This window comes from Microcebus murinus, chromosome 5, assembly GCF_040939455.1.
Source record: "Microcebus murinus isolate Inina chromosome 5, M.murinus_Inina_mat1.0, whole genome shotgun sequence".
In the NCBI taxonomy this organism is placed as follows: domain Eukaryota; kingdom Metazoa; phylum Chordata; class Mammalia; order Primates; family Cheirogaleidae; genus Microcebus; species Microcebus murinus.
This window is the reverse complement of record NC_134108.1, coordinates 57,973,548-57,990,329: the sequence shown is the minus strand read 5'-3', so window position 1 is coordinate 57,990,329 and position 16,782 is coordinate 57,973,548. Positions and strand designations below refer to the sequence as shown.

At 34.9% G+C, this 16,782-nt stretch overlaps 1 protein-coding gene across 2 annotated transcripts in view; it reads right to left on the bottom strand.

Moving 5' to 3' along the window:
• Window positions 1-16,782, bottom strand: part of FBXL4 (F-box and leucine rich repeat protein 4) — a 67,152-nt gene that overhangs the window by 36,647 nt on the left and 13,723 nt on the right. For both annotated transcript variants that reach the window (XM_012769417.3, XM_012769419.3), the window contains exons 2-4: window positions 11,398-11,515; window positions 10,156-10,739; window positions 2,858-3,203 (exon numbers count right to left, since the gene is read on the bottom strand). In XM_012769417.3, coding sequence (XP_012624871.1) covers window positions 2,858-3,203; window positions 10,156-10,667 — 858 coding nt within the window. In that variant the 5' untranslated portion in view covers window positions 10,668-10,739; window positions 11,398-11,515. The remainder of the gene's footprint in view (window positions 1-2,857; window positions 3,204-10,155; window positions 10,740-11,397; window positions 11,516-16,782) is intronic.

Here is a 16,782-nt window from a genome sequence, read left to right as displayed (position 1 = left end):
ACTCCCTATATCTATCACAAATAAATAATTTTTTCTTTAACAAATCTCATCCAGATAAAGCTGGTGACATGTAAAATATTATACAAATGAAAAAAATTCAAGTAAAAAATTAGAAAACCTAAATATTGTAGAAAGATAGAAAATGAAAAATGTATCCCTCTCTACACTCAATTCTAACAATCCCTCTCCCCAGAGATAAGCACTGTTAAAGGTTTTTCTGATCTCTTCCAGATAAACATGTATGAAATTCTATTCTTGGATTTGCACTAAAAGAATGATACTATATACACTGTTTAGCACTTTGATTTTCTAATTTAATGATATATCCTGTAGATCTTCCTGTATCTGCATAAAAACCCGCCTCATTCCATTTCATAGATGTGACATAACAATTCAACTAGTTTCTCACTGATGTATTTCATGCTTTTTTTTTCTGTTGCAAATTATATTACAATATCATTGTGTGTATGTATTATGTATGTATGTTCATCTTGGCAAACTTTGCAAATATATCCTTAGGGTAAATTACATACATTTATAAGTTTTGGTACAAGCAAAAAATTGCCCTTCAGAATGTTCATATCAATTTACATATCCACAAAAGTGTACGAAAGTATCCTTTAACCTATATACTAGACACCTTTGGTATTAAAACTTTAAACTTTTCATTCTGAAAGGCAAAAAAAGAAAAAAAAATACAGGACTGTTTTCTTTGTGGTTCTTATTCCTTTTTTTTAACTACAGAAATTTAGCCCTTTCCCAAGGGAGCTGCTGTTCCTGTACACGCTATCCTGTCCCATTTATCTACCCACTATGTCTTCCATATCAACTGCCTTCTAATTAAAATAAAATAAATTGTCTTCTAAATTTTTAAAGCGTATACATTGGAATCCATTAGATTGTTTGGATCCAAATGTGAATCAGGACTAATGCCCCTCTATCACTCTTCTTGTCCAGAATTTTCCTGAGTATTTTCATTTTTTGTTTTTAGGTGAACTTTTTACTTCAAAAAAATTCTGTTTACATTTTAATTGGGATATCACTGAATACATAGATTAAGGAAAACTGAAACTTTTACTTTATTTTGTTTTTCAACTCAAGGACATGCTCTAAGTTTTTAGCAAAAGTAAATTATTTACAAAGTCTAAAGTATCTGTAACTCCCCTCAACTAATATTAGTGTATATTAGAGTACCCTGAAAACCACTGTACACTTCAGCATCCTGATGACCACTGGCTAAAGGGATAAAATGCAAACCTCTTGGAAGAACTCAGAGATCCTCTCTGATGCAGCAGAGCAGGATGGGCGCTGCCAAGGCTGGGGAGTCCCAATTACTGTCATCTACGGGCATGGACTTGTGCGCTGAGGCAGCCCTGAGCCTCCATCCAATCCCATCTCATACAGCTTCCTTCCCCTATCACATCGGTATGTGTCAAGCATTTTATCAGATCTGGATAAAATTCAATAAACTATTTTTTTTCTTTTTATTTATTTTCTTTTTTATTTTATAAATTTAAATTTTTTCTTTTTTTTTCTGACATATAAAGAGCTTAAAAATTCAATAAACTATTTAAAATACATTTGCTGAATTTAAATTCTATTTTATAGTTTGGGGAAGTAGGTAAGACTCAAAGAAGTGATTCACTCTCCTCCAGATGAACTGCTCCCACTGCTGCCACAACAGACCTTCTCAGAGCCCTGAGGAGCCACACTGTCAATATCTCACCTCCCTCTCTCTCCTAATTCAACTCTCCCTTCATCTTTTTCATACCTACCATTAAAGGCCAATCTGTTAAGCTTCCCTTCTATAACACAAGACTTGACTTAAAAGGGCTGGGTGGGATCCTGGTCCTATGGCTTGCTTACTGAATTACCTTGGACCCTTAAATTCATCTTTATGTGGCAACTTTAGCTACTTCACAGGATGTACCATAGCATTTTAACTGTAAAATGTTATACAGGCATTCAAGAGGCTTAATATGTTCCACGCAAATTAAGCAATTTGTATTATTACAATGAAATTTGAAATACCTGCCAATTTGGAAGGGGCTATCTAAGTTGTTAAATTTTAGTTTATAAATTTTTCTTAAAAAGAAAATTGATTATATTATTTTTAACCATAGAACTGTTTTCAGCAGGAGACAGAAATGACTGGCCCTATTTCCAGCCCCAGGGGATATTTGGAAACAGGTAGGGTGAGGTTTTGGTGTTGCATAGTTGTGGAATGCTACTGGCATTTGATCCCTGGGACCCAGGGATGCAAATACACCACAGAAGTGTCCCTGCAGAGACACACTGCAAACAAGACTTCAAATTAGATACAAAAAAAGTATATCCAGGTAAAGCTACTCTGTACCTACTTAGACCAAAGATTACAGTTAGAAGAATACAGAATAGAGTTAGTGCAGAAGAACAAATGACACTTAGAGAACTATAGACTACTAAATGGAATAAGCTTTCATTTTACAATCTTAGTATTACTCTTATTTTTAATAGCAAATAATCTCTGACATAACTGATATAAAGTTAAGCATGTATTGTCTATACTTACATTATAAAATATAAAGTGGAGTATAGTTTTTTATTGGTTTATGTATTTGGTTACTATTAATTAGTGATATAACATATATTTAATAGTTTATCCAGAAACACTAAAGTCAATCCAAAATAAAAGCAGCAAAATTCATTAACGTAATTCTGTCTACTTTTTCCAAAACCAAAATATACAACAAATCAGATTATATACACCTTACCGATGCTCCTATTCCTCTGATATCTAGCAAAATAAACATTAACATCTAGACATTTAAAAATCTATAGTTATGTCCAATATTGCTAATAAATATTTTTAGCTTACCTCATATGGTAGTTTATCAAAATACCCATTATTTGGCCCTTCCCTGAGGACAGCACTGCTAAACTTTTTGTTAAGATTGTCCATTCCACAACCATCCTTTTCTTCATAGTCATCGTCTTCTAGATCATTCATGTCAATAAGTGAAGTCTTGAGAGAAAGCACTGGCTTGTCCTTCATACCATGTAGCACAACTGCATCTAATTCAGTGTAATAATCCAGAAGAGAACTATTTACTTCCAGTCGTATAAGATTTGTGGGAAAATTTATCTGCTTAATACAAGGTTTAAACTGGCGAGCCTGGGAAGCATTCACCTTCGTAGGTCTCTCTGACCAAAGAATCTCCCATCTGCCAAAAAAAGAAATTTCCCTATAATATAGTTTAGAATGAGATCTACTGATACCTTAAGGTTATGGCCCCATGCCCAATATGTCATGGTGCAAAACAAAGCCATCAAATAAGGTGAATAGAATCAAACACAAGTATTGTTTCCAGGATATTAAAACCTTAAAACTAAATGTCACAGACTTTATTATTTAAATTATTTTTACAAGTCCCAAAGCAGCTCCCCCTTTTTGTTCTTCAGATTTCACATCGGGCAGTTTAAAAACTGAAACACGTAGTTTGAAGTTTCTGAAGAACAACAACAGATTTTTAATAAGAAACAGGAATAATAAAGCACACAGGAGAAAGCTCCCCTGTGCGCACCTCCGAAACCACCTGCAGAAACTAAACTGATCATCTGGCCTTACAAAGGTCTCCTTCTCCAGCTCTTCCATTTCTCTTACTGGCGCCATAGGAACTCAAAACTTTCACGTTATCTTTGATTTTTCTCTTTCTTTTATCAAGTCATTAAGTTTTGTCAAATTTTTCAGGAAATTGTTTCTTACGTATGCCCCTCTCCTGAATTTCCATTGTTGTTATCTTTTAGTCATCCTGGTATCCCTAGTACCTGGCAGGTGTCTAATATGTAATAGGTGAATAACATCCTCTCCTATCCCTCCAAATGAACTCCTACTTCCTAGTCAGGTTGATCATTACTTTTCATACAATAAACTTATTTCCACCTTTGTGTCTTTGCTCATGTTGTTTTCCTTCAAAGAAATGCCCAACCTACTATTATCTACCTGTTTGTTCTTCAAGGCCTAACTCATATTCCATCTCCATATAAGTCTTCTTAATAAAAATATTTTCCAAAATTATTTAAAGATTCTTCATAACATAGTATCATCAGCTATTTAACACTCTCATATTTGCCAATAATTTCTCTAATATTGTTTCCTAATATAGCAAAGAAAATTAGAAATACAGATAAAAATACTTCAATAGATATTTTTCCTCTATTCCTAATTATTTACTTTGGCTAACAGAATTTTTTAACGAAGACTTAATATCAAAGAATATTTTTAAGTCTTTCAATATACACTACAAACTGCTTTCAAAAAAGCTTATGTCTATAGTATGTAAGAATGACAACTGAAAGCATTATTTGTTTTTTTTAAATAACCTCTAATTTCAGTTAGCCATATCTCCTTATGATGTGATTCATAATTTGTTGATTACTAATAACACTTAAAATGTTTTTATATATTCATTAATTATATGAGATTTTTTTCTCACCATTAAATTAGTGGTTTATTTTATTGGCCCAATGACCTACTTGTATCTAAGTAAAAACTGATTAACTATAGCAAAGCACATAGGAAACTGAAATAGACAAAAGAGTGTGAAACTCAAATGAGAAATGTGAGCCAAAACTATAGAAGCCATCAACATATAGATATTCTAATGGTCTTTAAGGGCCAAGGAGGGCAGATAGCCCCAATCTTGGAAGAATGGAGATTGGAAGTATGGTAATTTCTACCTTCAGGAATAAAAACATAAGGTAGAAGCTCAGTGAGGAGTCTAGTAAACACATCACCAAAGTAATCAGGAACTACAGAATAGGGAACCAGTACAGGAACTTTTACAGTTTCTAGAACCTTTATATTTGTTATTTTTGCTAATTCTTTCCTGAAAATTAGAAATAAAACCCATCAAGTAGAAAGAGCCTGTGAGTATTTGCATTCAGAGGCAACAAGGAGGAGGATTGGAGGAATTGGCCACACAGTATAACTAATCTTGGGAGGCAGGGGAAGAGTTCCAAGAAATACAGCAGGTTGTGACAGGTTTAAAATAGAAAGAAAAGCAGGCTGAGTATCTTCTTCTGTGACAAGGCAGAAAAACAAACTTGAAGTGTCAACCTGGACCCAAGAAGAAGTGTCCCTAGAGACTAACTACAAAAATCTTAAGGGTTTCTAACAATGGAATTGATTGGAATATTCTAATGTCAATCTGCGTAGTAAACTAGAATAAGTCACATAGGTACAGGGGAACAGAAGTACAAAACACGTAAAACAATGTGGGTGGCAAAATGTATGCCTGATTATGAATGATTTATTTTCAAGAATCACAGGGTAAATTGTGGACTGCATGAGAAAATTCAAACTTTGGTTTTATTCATCCTTTCACTGCTACTGCAAACTGACGCAGACAATGTTGGAGGAATGTCTCAGGTTCAAGACCACTCAGGACCCTGTGAAATACCTGCCTATACTGGTTCACAGCACATGTGAACCAAACCAGCCTATTTCATTGTTTAGCTTCAAAGAGAAGTTTTGTGAGGCTTAACAGAAACACTAAAGATGTAATATAGAAATAACCTCCACCAGGTGCTTTGCAATAAACAAATATGCAGACAATACATGTTCTTCATGCATAATGTGAAATGCATTATAATGTAAATTAAATTATAAAATTACAAATATAAGCTTAAAGAAAGGCATTGATTAGAGCATAAATATTCTATTTTAATAATGCATTCATCTACTGAAGTCCCATCTACCTTGCAGAATATGCAAAACAGACAAGGTTAAGGTGATGCTTTAAACTGACTTCCTAACATTTCCAGTATATTTAAACATAAGGATTAATGTTATTTTAGCATCAATTCTGCCTGTGACTTCTATATAGAATGAACATTACATATGTAGAGACACATATATAAGTTATAAAAATTACAAATATACTTAAACAATATCAGGATCTTAACAGCTTTTAGAAAGATTTTTAAATGTTTAAACATAAAAAATTTGCAAATAAATCATTAGTTTATATTTGATTTCCCTGATAACCCAAAAAGTAAAAAGTAAAAATGATAAAAAGACAAAAATTATTTTGTAGGTCTTTAGCCACTTTAATTAAATGAACATTAACTGTGAGACCAACACAAACTGATTTTGTGGTATCTGCATTAAAGCGAATTTTTATTTATAATTCCCCAGTAGAACTAGAATGTATCAATCCAAAGTAAGAAAGAGAAAGGTGTCTATTTTATCCAACAAAACAAAGAATACCAATTTCTATTTAGTGTGGAAAATTATAGCCAGAATCTTAGAAATAAGTCAGTGAAAACAAGAAAGCAAAGACATATGCACATGTACATGCATATACATGCCAACATACACACACATCTTTGCAGATAGCCCAACTCTTAAGTCTCTAGACTCAGGGCAGTGTTGATAGGAATAAACTCCTTTAAGTTATGGCCATTGTAGTCTACCCACTTATGTGGTTACTATTATTCTCACACATTGGATTTATCTACTGGAGAAATCTGACAAACTCTAGTGTACTACTCAAGTATTTTAAATCTAGAGTGACATGTGTGCAAAATTCAACCTGGAATCCCTTTCGGACTGTGCTTTGGTCCACACCCAGAGCACTCCATTCTGGGATGGTAACCAAGAGTGTTCTCTTCACAAGTCCATTTAATGTTCTTTCTGTTGATTGTACTGAATGACTACTATGTGTCCAGTGCTCAAAAACAATTAACAAACCACTCTCTCTCTCTGACTATTGACCTGCTGGTTATACCACTTAGAAACTCTCTCCAGGGCAACCAGGAAGCAGCAGGTAGACAAGCAAGGAAGACAGATGTTTCATTAATGGAAACCAGAGAAACCAAGTTTTCTAACTTGTATTCAGGTTAAAACCAGGCCCATGCATGCAAAAAGCTTCCCTGTAACCAAAATTTCTCCTGGTTAGTAAGCATATCTAGTAGCCAGGGAAAAAGTGCTCATGCCAACCTTGTTCAATTTCACTAGCTGAAAGTGAAAGAATAGTTAAGGAAAACTATCCTTTTCCTAAAGGATAGTTTAGGAATAACTATTCCTAAACTAGGAATAAAAGAAACAAGTATTCTGATAGGTGTACCTATCACTCCCTACCTCCCAGCCCATCTCTAATTGGAAACTAACAAATTGGCATTCTGCTTAAAAAAAAAAAAGCCTAGCTCCCTAGCAACTTTGCCTTCCAGCAAACGAGGACTTCACATGGCATTGCATCCTTGCTTGACTTCTCCTTCCCCATCATGCTTCCCCCACCCCCACAGCAGTTTCTCCTGGAGCACCTCCATAAGTAATTGCATAGTAATAGCTATCTAAAGGTCTGTTTCTGGGAAACTGGATCTAAGATATCTACATAATCCCAAAGTCTAGAAACCACTAGTTAAGATCTCTGTCCTCTTGGACTTTTCTTACTTCTTCAAACGCCATGATCTTACCTCATCTCACCTTCTACTGTGCTGTTCTCTCTCCCCCTTGCCTATCCACAATGGAGCCTCATTCAATCCTCAGGTCTCAGTTAAGTCACTTCCTCCGGGAAGCTTTTCTTGAGCCCCAGGGATTAGGTCCTCCCCTCTGCCAATACATGTTCCCTGTGATCTCACAGTCCTCTTCCATGCTGGCCTGTACGCTCAAAGAATAACAGCCACTTTGCCTGGCTCTCTGTTTTGTTCCCAGAAGTGAACTGACAAAGAGGGTGTTCAATAAATGTTTCTGATTGTTTAAAGAAATTCACCAAAATGTTAACAGTTACTGAATCTAGGCAGAAGAATTACAGGTATTCTTCTCATATATATTTTCCAACAACTTTTTTCTTTACAATGCAATATCTATTCATTTCATAACTAGTAAAATTTAGAAAGGCCTTTTCTTATCCTGTAATAATGTATTATATTGGTCAGATTCTTTTTCTCTTAAAAGCTAATGGCACTTGCTATAGAAAAAAGCTAAAAATCAGCAAAACAAATTAGAAATATATCTATAAAGCTTTAACTTTAATCACAATTATACAGTGTAACTCTAAGGAATTAGATTTTTACTCAAAAATCTGTTATGAAGCCATTAAGCTTTAGACTGGAGAAAAGACATTACATGTTTCATAGATCTCACCCCTAAATCTGTACAGCTTTTTACAAAAAAGTAGATAACTGAAGGAAAAAGACAAAGAATGACAGAGTCCTAATAAAATAATTCTCACATAAGAAAAGATCCTGGCCAAAGTATTACTTTTTTTCTTCTTGGGGAAAAAAAATTTGTATATTAAAGAATGCTGATTTTCTGGATTAAAAAATGATTCAATAACATTGTTCACAATGAATTATCAAGGTAGTTCTGAAAATGCCTTGAACAAGATTATAACAGCAGTCTCCAACTTGAGTTGTCTCTGTATTTGTTTCCCTGGTAAGCTGTGGAGGTGTCCCCTTAGAGGTGAGGGGACAGAGACATCAAGGAAGCAGTGTGTCAGGGGTGGCAGCAGACCCCTGCCCCCATTCTTCCTCCTCTGGCAGTGGGGGGCCTACAGTCCAGCAGGTGCCCAGGATCTACTCCCAGGCTAGAATGGGCTCACAAGGGCAGGGACTTCTGCCTATCTTGTCCACTGTTCACTGACATACCTCAAATACCTAGAACAATACCTAGCACATGGTAGACACTAAAATATTTAATAAAGGGTGATTTAAGCAAGTGACATAAAGATCTAAAAACTGGTAAGATCAATAAGTAATAGAAAGATGAACAAGTAATATGATCAGATAGTTGAGGAAAAGAAATATAAATGGCTCTTAAACATATAAAGAGACATTCAACTTCAGAGATAATAAAGGAATTTTTAACAAAGCTAACATGAAATAACATTTTTTACCTACTGAAGTGCAAAATAATTGAAATTTATTAACACACTCTGTGGATGAAGCTTTGGCAAAACATGCATGCACATACGCTAATGGGAATATAAGTAGGCACAGCCCCTTTTGAGGGATATTTGGTACTATATATCAAAACTACAAGTGTTTAAAATTAGATATAATTGCAATTAAATTGTTAAAATGTAAAAAATGTTAAAAGTTACAAATGTTAAAAATTATAAAATTATCGAATTATCCTTGACTGAGCAACCCTTCTGGGAAATTTATCCAGCAGATACACTTGCATGCATGTGAAGTGACTTATGATAAGCTTATTCCCTGCATTAACATTTATAATTGCAAAAGACTGAAAACAACTAGATGCCCATCAATGGGGGTTAATAAGTGGGAGTTCATATACACTATGTATTATTTGCAACTATAGAAAAGAATAAGGAAGGTCTCTTTATGAAAAAAATCCAATATATACCACGAAATGAAACAAGATATAGAACAATATGATTATTATGCTTACTTTTATATAGAAATGCTTACTTTTATATAAAAATATTTTTTTATTTGCTTGTATCTGTACAAAAAAACTCTGGAAAGATAAAAAGGGAGTTGATAAAAGTGGTTTACTTGCAGGAGGGATGTGTCTTAGGCACATGGAGAATAGGGTACAGGCTAGACTGCATTATGTACTTTTGAGATCATATTTTTACAAATCAGCAGGTTTAATGACAAAAACAAGAGAGGAGATGCTATGCAAATTAAGGATGCAAACAGGCTTGTAAGGAGAATGCATGAATTACTCAAAGCAACATTTGCTTTTAAATGAATATGCTTGTTACAAAAACATCCAACATCAGACCTAATCCCCTAAGAATCTCCTCCAAAGTATCACTCTATAGGCCTATTCTGAGATATTCAAAGTATTTAAAAGCAATACATGATGCCTGCCTGAAAATATTTTAGAAGTCATATTTCCTACTAACTTCTCAGAATGGCCCATGTCCCTATTTGTTCAAACTGTGCTTTTTGTCTCTACTAAATTTTATGACATGCAAATATGACCATCCATGAATATTATAGTGTGAGGTGTTACAGGTATAAAGCATGCAGTAAATCTTCATATGTGTGATCTCCTTTCCTTATCAGGAAACTAAGGAAAATTTTCAAAATCAAATTCTTTTAAATCATTCAAGAGAAGGCTTCCAAAAAGGCCTCAAATATTAAAACAACCAAAACCTTTCAGCCGTATAACTTAGGTCTTTAAAAAATGAGTCTTACCTTACTTCAGCTGGTGGACTCGAGGAATAGGGATTTGCTGAACAAGCCAGAATTCTAATGACTGCTCCAGGATGATAGGTTTCCAGAACGTGAACAGCTGTAGGATACACCTGTTGTTCAAAAGTAAGTTCCACATAGTCCTGGCTTTGAAAATAAGGTGGCGTCCTCTTGAATGGCAAGGAAGCACTGGGACACTGATCCCACCATGTCCCGTAAGTTCGAAACACGGCTGTCTGAGTAAAGTCACCAGAACTTGGGAATACATTTGGTACATCTGCCAAATTCCACATGGTATAGGACATACTATTTTCACTTCCATAATGGGAACTGAAATCCACCACTTCTTTGGCATATTGGACTACCTCTGCATTGAGAGGGGAAGCCCGGCTGTTTGATTCTATAGTTCTATGGTTGTTCATCATTTCTCCTCTTGTAGCTGTCCTGGCTCGGCGCCGAAGGCATATATAATAAAACATAGTCAGAACTGTTAACATGGGAAAGACTGGTGACATCTAGATGTGAATTATGAAGCTTCAAAAGGTCAGGTGTCCTCAGTAAGATGCATGAACTCTTTGAAGGATGTTCTAAAAAAATGAATGGCTTGGTAAAATAAAATAATTTAAATAAGCAGAAAAATGCATGGATAAGGTAACAAACAGGCTTTATCCCACTATAATTTCCCAGAATAAAACTCTGAAAAAACAAGTTTTAAACTGTAAATGTGAATGTCCAGTATAAATAATTTATCTAATGTATTTTTAAGAAACCTAAATGTTGTAATGCATACAACTTTATGCTACATGGGAAGCAAAAATGATATTATAAGGCAATGGAAGATGCATGATCCAAAAACCCTATTTTACACAAAATTAAAACCACCACTTAAGAAATACCAACTCCTTGAATTTGAAGCTTAAAAATTATTTAAAATATAAGGTGAACCACTAAAATACTGTTGTAAATCCAAAAGAATCTTAGGCATTGCTGTAATTTCACATTTTAACAAATGATTTCTTATTGTTAACTACTACTGTCTTCCAAACATGCTAAGTACAGATTTCACATTACTGGGAATATAGTTTTTTGGTGCTGACAGTTAATCAAGACCAACTAAATTAACTGCCTTACACATCACAGATCACCAGACAGTGTTTAATTTATAACTCTTAGCACTATTTGTTAGGGCAGTCCACGGCTGGCTGGCATCTGGTTTGTTGCCAGGTACTCTTAGAAATCACTCACCCCAGATAGAATGGTCATAGGATGCACGTGGGAAATGCAAAAGTTGGCATTCATCCATGTAGCCTGAAATTTGCATGCTGATTTCAGGCACGAGTGCTGAAATGTGACATTCTTTTACCTGTAAGACAAGAGTTTGGAAAATATTTTTATGTCTAACTCAGGAAGTCAAATATCCCAACAGCATTATTATAGATAAACAGCCAATTATTAGACACAGACACTTTCAAGTCAGACTACACTTTTGCTGAATTTTATAGACAATTCTAAATATTTAAAAAATTTTATGACAGAATGTAATAAAAATATAATAATGAACCTTATCTATACTGAGGTTGCAAGCCCATAGCTTTTGTTTCAAACTATATTTGCAGATGTATTTTACTGGGGCCAAACAGTGTTTTTTATAAATCGGTCTGGTTTGTAACCTTTAACAATCAAGAGGACCCCAAGAGGCTTGACCACTCTCAGTGGCCACCCTTTTTCCCAGCCAGCTCCACTCATTTACAACATACGCCTGGACCCTGTCCTGAGTAGGTGACCTCTCGTCAACACAAACAAGAAACTCAAACATACTTATTTTTGTACCTGTAAAGTCTTAAGTTTAAAAACAAGGGGAACATACCAACCTTTCTTTAGCAGAGCAAAGTGCTAGCCTTCCAAAACTTTATCACTGGGATTATAAAATATTATTTGTGTTACATGTCTCTCCCACTCACAAACCTCCAATGGCTTTTTCTTATCTTTAAGATATAATACAAATTCCTTGGTTTGGTGTTTCAAGGCTCCCTTCAAGCTGGACCAATCTCTCCTTGTACTAACCCGATAAACCCAGTCAAGCTTTACCACCCTTCATATTTTACTTTGTCTTCCTTCCTCTGTCATTTCTTTTCCAACAACTTTATTCCACATCAGCAGGTTTACTCTCTGGCACCCACTGGCAGTGCATTTTTATTAGATACATACCTTAGCTCTGCTAGCGTCTATGTTAGAAGTTTCTTGAAGGAGGGAATCTACCTAAATGTCTTTATTTCTCAAAGTACTCAGCATATAGTAGGCACATAATATTTGACATGCTGATAGAAAGGTGATCAGCAAACAAAAAAAATGTATAAAAGGCTAAAATAATTTTAAATTATAAAACAGCAACCCTCTGCCTCTCAATCCCAGCCAGATTCAAACATACTGAAATACTTGATAAAATATAACCAGTAAAACAATAAAGAAAGAGCAGAGCTTGAACTAAGTGGAAAGAATCCACAGTTATAAGAAACAAAGAAGAAAGTCAAAGAGCAGAGGCCAGGGGCTAAAGCTAATATGACTTATGGAATGAGCTACAGTCCATAATGGTTACAAGGGGACTTTCTAACACCCAGGCAGAGAAGTTATTTCAATACACAGGTTATATTTGGAAGGACCTTCATAACGGCAAAACTCAGAAAAGACCATCCTATCCTTGAAACCAGGACTATAAAAACTTATCTTACTTGGCAGGAATTCTGAGTAGGCACGGCCATCAACTGAGCCAATGTGGGCAAAGTCATGAGAACAAATCAGAACCCCACATAGTATATGCCTAGTAGGCATGTACTATGCATAGAATGGGAGCCTAAATTCACACTACCTTCATGGCTTAGAATTCTACTCCATTTCTAAGTCAAAAACTGAAAAAAGAAAAAGTAGTCCTGAACTGGTAAAACTTTGGGACCTGGTAGCAGCAAATGTAAAACCTCTCTGTAGAGATGCTTTCAAAACACAGACTAAACCTTTATTAAAGATGCATCACAGCAAAAAATTATAGATCATAACAGAAAATGAACTGCAATGAGGGACAGTCACTAAATCACCAAATGAAGGAATCTGCATCACAATAACTAAAAATAATAATCAGAACAAAACTTTTTCTGAAGAAGAGAAACAAAGCCTTTATTAAAATAAAGTGTTGCTATAGCACATGTTCCTAGGATGTGCCATGCATCAGTGAACCAGATTCAGCTCAGGACATGTAACACCAAATGCTGAACTATAGGTCATGTCATAAATGTGGGAAAAAAACAACTATCTACTTGTATCACTTCTTTATTCAAACATTTCACCTATCACAAGTATAAATCCATCCAATAAAAAAAGTTTTACAACCACACAAATCTCAAATCATTAAAACAAAATTTGAAATGATACAGATCTTTCTTCTACACTATATACTTTATTTCAAAAGGTAAACTAAAAAGAGTCATTTTCCAAAGAAGTTACTTGATCCTTCTCTTTCTGAAAATAAAAAGAATTAATGAAGTTAAACTGCAAAAATAAAATCCAGGAAATAAAGAACAACATATAACAAATATGCAACTCAAATGACAGACCAGCTAATTTGGAAGACTGTGTACGTTTTATCCCTGGAAATCTTTAAGGGAAGAACAGAAAACCACCTAACAGTGTGGATAGATGAATTACCTGTATGATGTCTGGACATCACTTCTCACTTCACACAGTCTACAAATTGCTTCAATTAAACTCCACCCATTTTCTTTATAAAATGGTGTTTATCAGAAAGTAAAACAGTTTTTTAAAACCAAAGAAACATCCTCAAAATAAGATATTCTTGTGCATTTTCACATTCTTGGTGAAAAGATTGAGACAAATCGTGAAAGTCAAATTCTATTTGACATTAAAAAGCCACAAACTTTAAAACTGTTTCCCAGCTAGCTTTTACCACTGTAGATTATAAGACGATATCAAAAGCAGCAAGAGTATCATATGCGCAATATTATTCTTAAGCTGTGTTAAAGTTAAATAAAACTTTACAGTGAGGCAACATATGTAAAAGTGAGTTATAAACTGTAAATATATGTGTTATATGTTCAAATTTCTTCAGTACAGAAATGTAAAACGAATGCTTTGTTTTTTTCCAACTATGGATAAAAATAATATTGAGTTAATTTTTTGTGAAATAAAGCTAAAAATTACATAAGAAATTTTTGAAAGAAGGAAAAGCACAGTATGATACACTGAAAAAGCAAATATATTTATTCTTTTTCCAGCAGTGCTATTCTAAAAATGTTATACAAATTAAAACCTGTTTTTGAAGATAAGCAAAGCATAGAAATGAAAAAGAGTAATGTACAAACGCATTGTTATGTCCTTCATTGATTCTAAATTCCTTTCCAATCTACTAAGATGACACATAAAAGTATTTTAGGGGTGGGGAAGAGCATATGGAGAAGAAAGGATAGCCCCCTCTACTGTTCCCTGGGAAATGAAACTGAAAAAAGGAATGGAATCATTGTCTCAGGACTCATGTGGGTAGCAACAACCAATGCAGAAGTCCAAATTTTCCATGTACTATCTGGACTTTTGCCAAGGCGTGGAGGTAATTTGTGACAACCAATGAATATCCCAATGGGCAAAGAACCAAGTGTAAAAGATACAATAACTCTATTTTATGAGGAGAATGGGATTCAAAGACAAACTGATTTTTCCCACCTGGTATAAATAAATAAATATTAGTCTAGAACCCTAACTTTGTCCAAAAGGGTAATTATAAAATCTACCTTTGGAGAGGGATTTTCTTTTTTAGTTCATTCAAAAAGCTACTTTAATTTAAAAGACTCTCACAACATATAAAAATATTATTTTCCATTTAGCAAGAAGTCAGAATTAGAAATAGGATAAACTTCATTTTATTTGTTGCTTCATCCAATCACTTATTAACAATGATTATGAAGCAAGAAACTCTCTATAACACACCGAACATTTACATTAGCACAATCAAGGAATACAAAACAACAGCCATTTTAACTGTATCTTGAGACTTTCATACTCCCTGGGAAACAACTTGCTTTCTACGACATGATTTCATTATAATACAACTTTATTTTCAACCACATCTTCCATATTATAAAATGCTTAACAAAGTTAAATAATACAATTACAAAGAAAGCAATAACAGTGGAAAAGAGAAATTAAGAGGTATAGACAAGGGAGAACATATGTTTCCTACTGAGATTTGAAGTGAGATGGGGAGTCGATGAGGCGGAGAGAAGCAGGATGGCAGGAGCTACAGAGAAGTGGGGCTTGTGCTTCCACAGAGGGAAGAAGAGGAAGGAAGGAAAAAGACTCTTCAAGAAATAACAAAGGGAGCAATCAGAACGCACTAGAGCCAGGACAACGGAAAGGCTAGGTTCGCAGTGTGATGAAAGAACATGGAACACAAGTTTAAAACTCAAAAGAGAATTCTCAACTTATATTAAAGTAAAAAAACATGGAAAAAGACAAAAATGACAGGCAATAAGGCACAGCCATATATAGAAGGCAAGCTATAACACAATACTTACTGGTAAAAGAGCCCACAGAGGCATGTCAATGAAGTGATAGGAAAAAAGAGGGTGCTGACAGTTTTGCAGCATAGAACCAAAATAGAACAGAATGAGCAATGTGGTAATAAAGGAAGAAAAAAGGCCAAATCTAAATGTTTCTCATTTCTGAATCCTGCTGAAACTGATCAAGAGATACTATTTTGAGGAAAGGACTTTTATGGTTGAATCTAGAAATCAAAACAGGGGAATGATGGAAAATACCAATCCAGAAAAGAGTGGAATTATATCTGAATTTGATGTAGCATCCAAAATTCCTATCAGTCCTCTTTTCTGGCCAGCCCCCTCTAGGATTCTACACCAACATGTGGTCTTATACACCTTCTTACCTCTCTGGTAACTTCTCCTCAGTCTCCATTGGATTTTCTTCCTCCTTATTCTTCTCATATACCGAGAGGCACCATTAAAGGTAGGCTGCCATTCCAATAACATGGTATGTAACAACATTCCGCTTACCTCTGCCCTGACTTCCCCCATCCCTTTCACTTTCACACCCACCACCATTGCCATACATCCACCAGAGACTCTACTGTGTCCTTAATAGCACTTGTGGTATCACGTCTCAGCATCTTTAGGTCTTCAACAAAGGCTAGGTAGCCATGGAATTCCCTCTCTCCCCCTGCCTGGCACCCTCTTACCCATCCTTCAAGGTCAGGTTTAGCTTTATCCACCACCCACCCTTCCTTTGCTCTTACAGGTTACATATTTGCTATTTCTTACATGCCAAGGTATTTCTCTTCCCCAATAGACTATGAAATCCTCAAGTTCAGAGAATGTATCTTAATTGCAACTAGACCCTTAGCCTAGTGCATGCCAACATTTGCTCAATAAACACTTGTTGTTTTATAAAGATTGGCAGAATAGATGGCATAAAAGAATTAAACACAGAAGTGAAACCAGTGACTCTTCAAGATAAGGCACATGTAAACCAAAAAAATGAAGCAAAAAATGTTCTATATCTTGATACAGAGAAAAAGGGCGAAATAAATAATAAAAACTGAAACACAATAGGTGA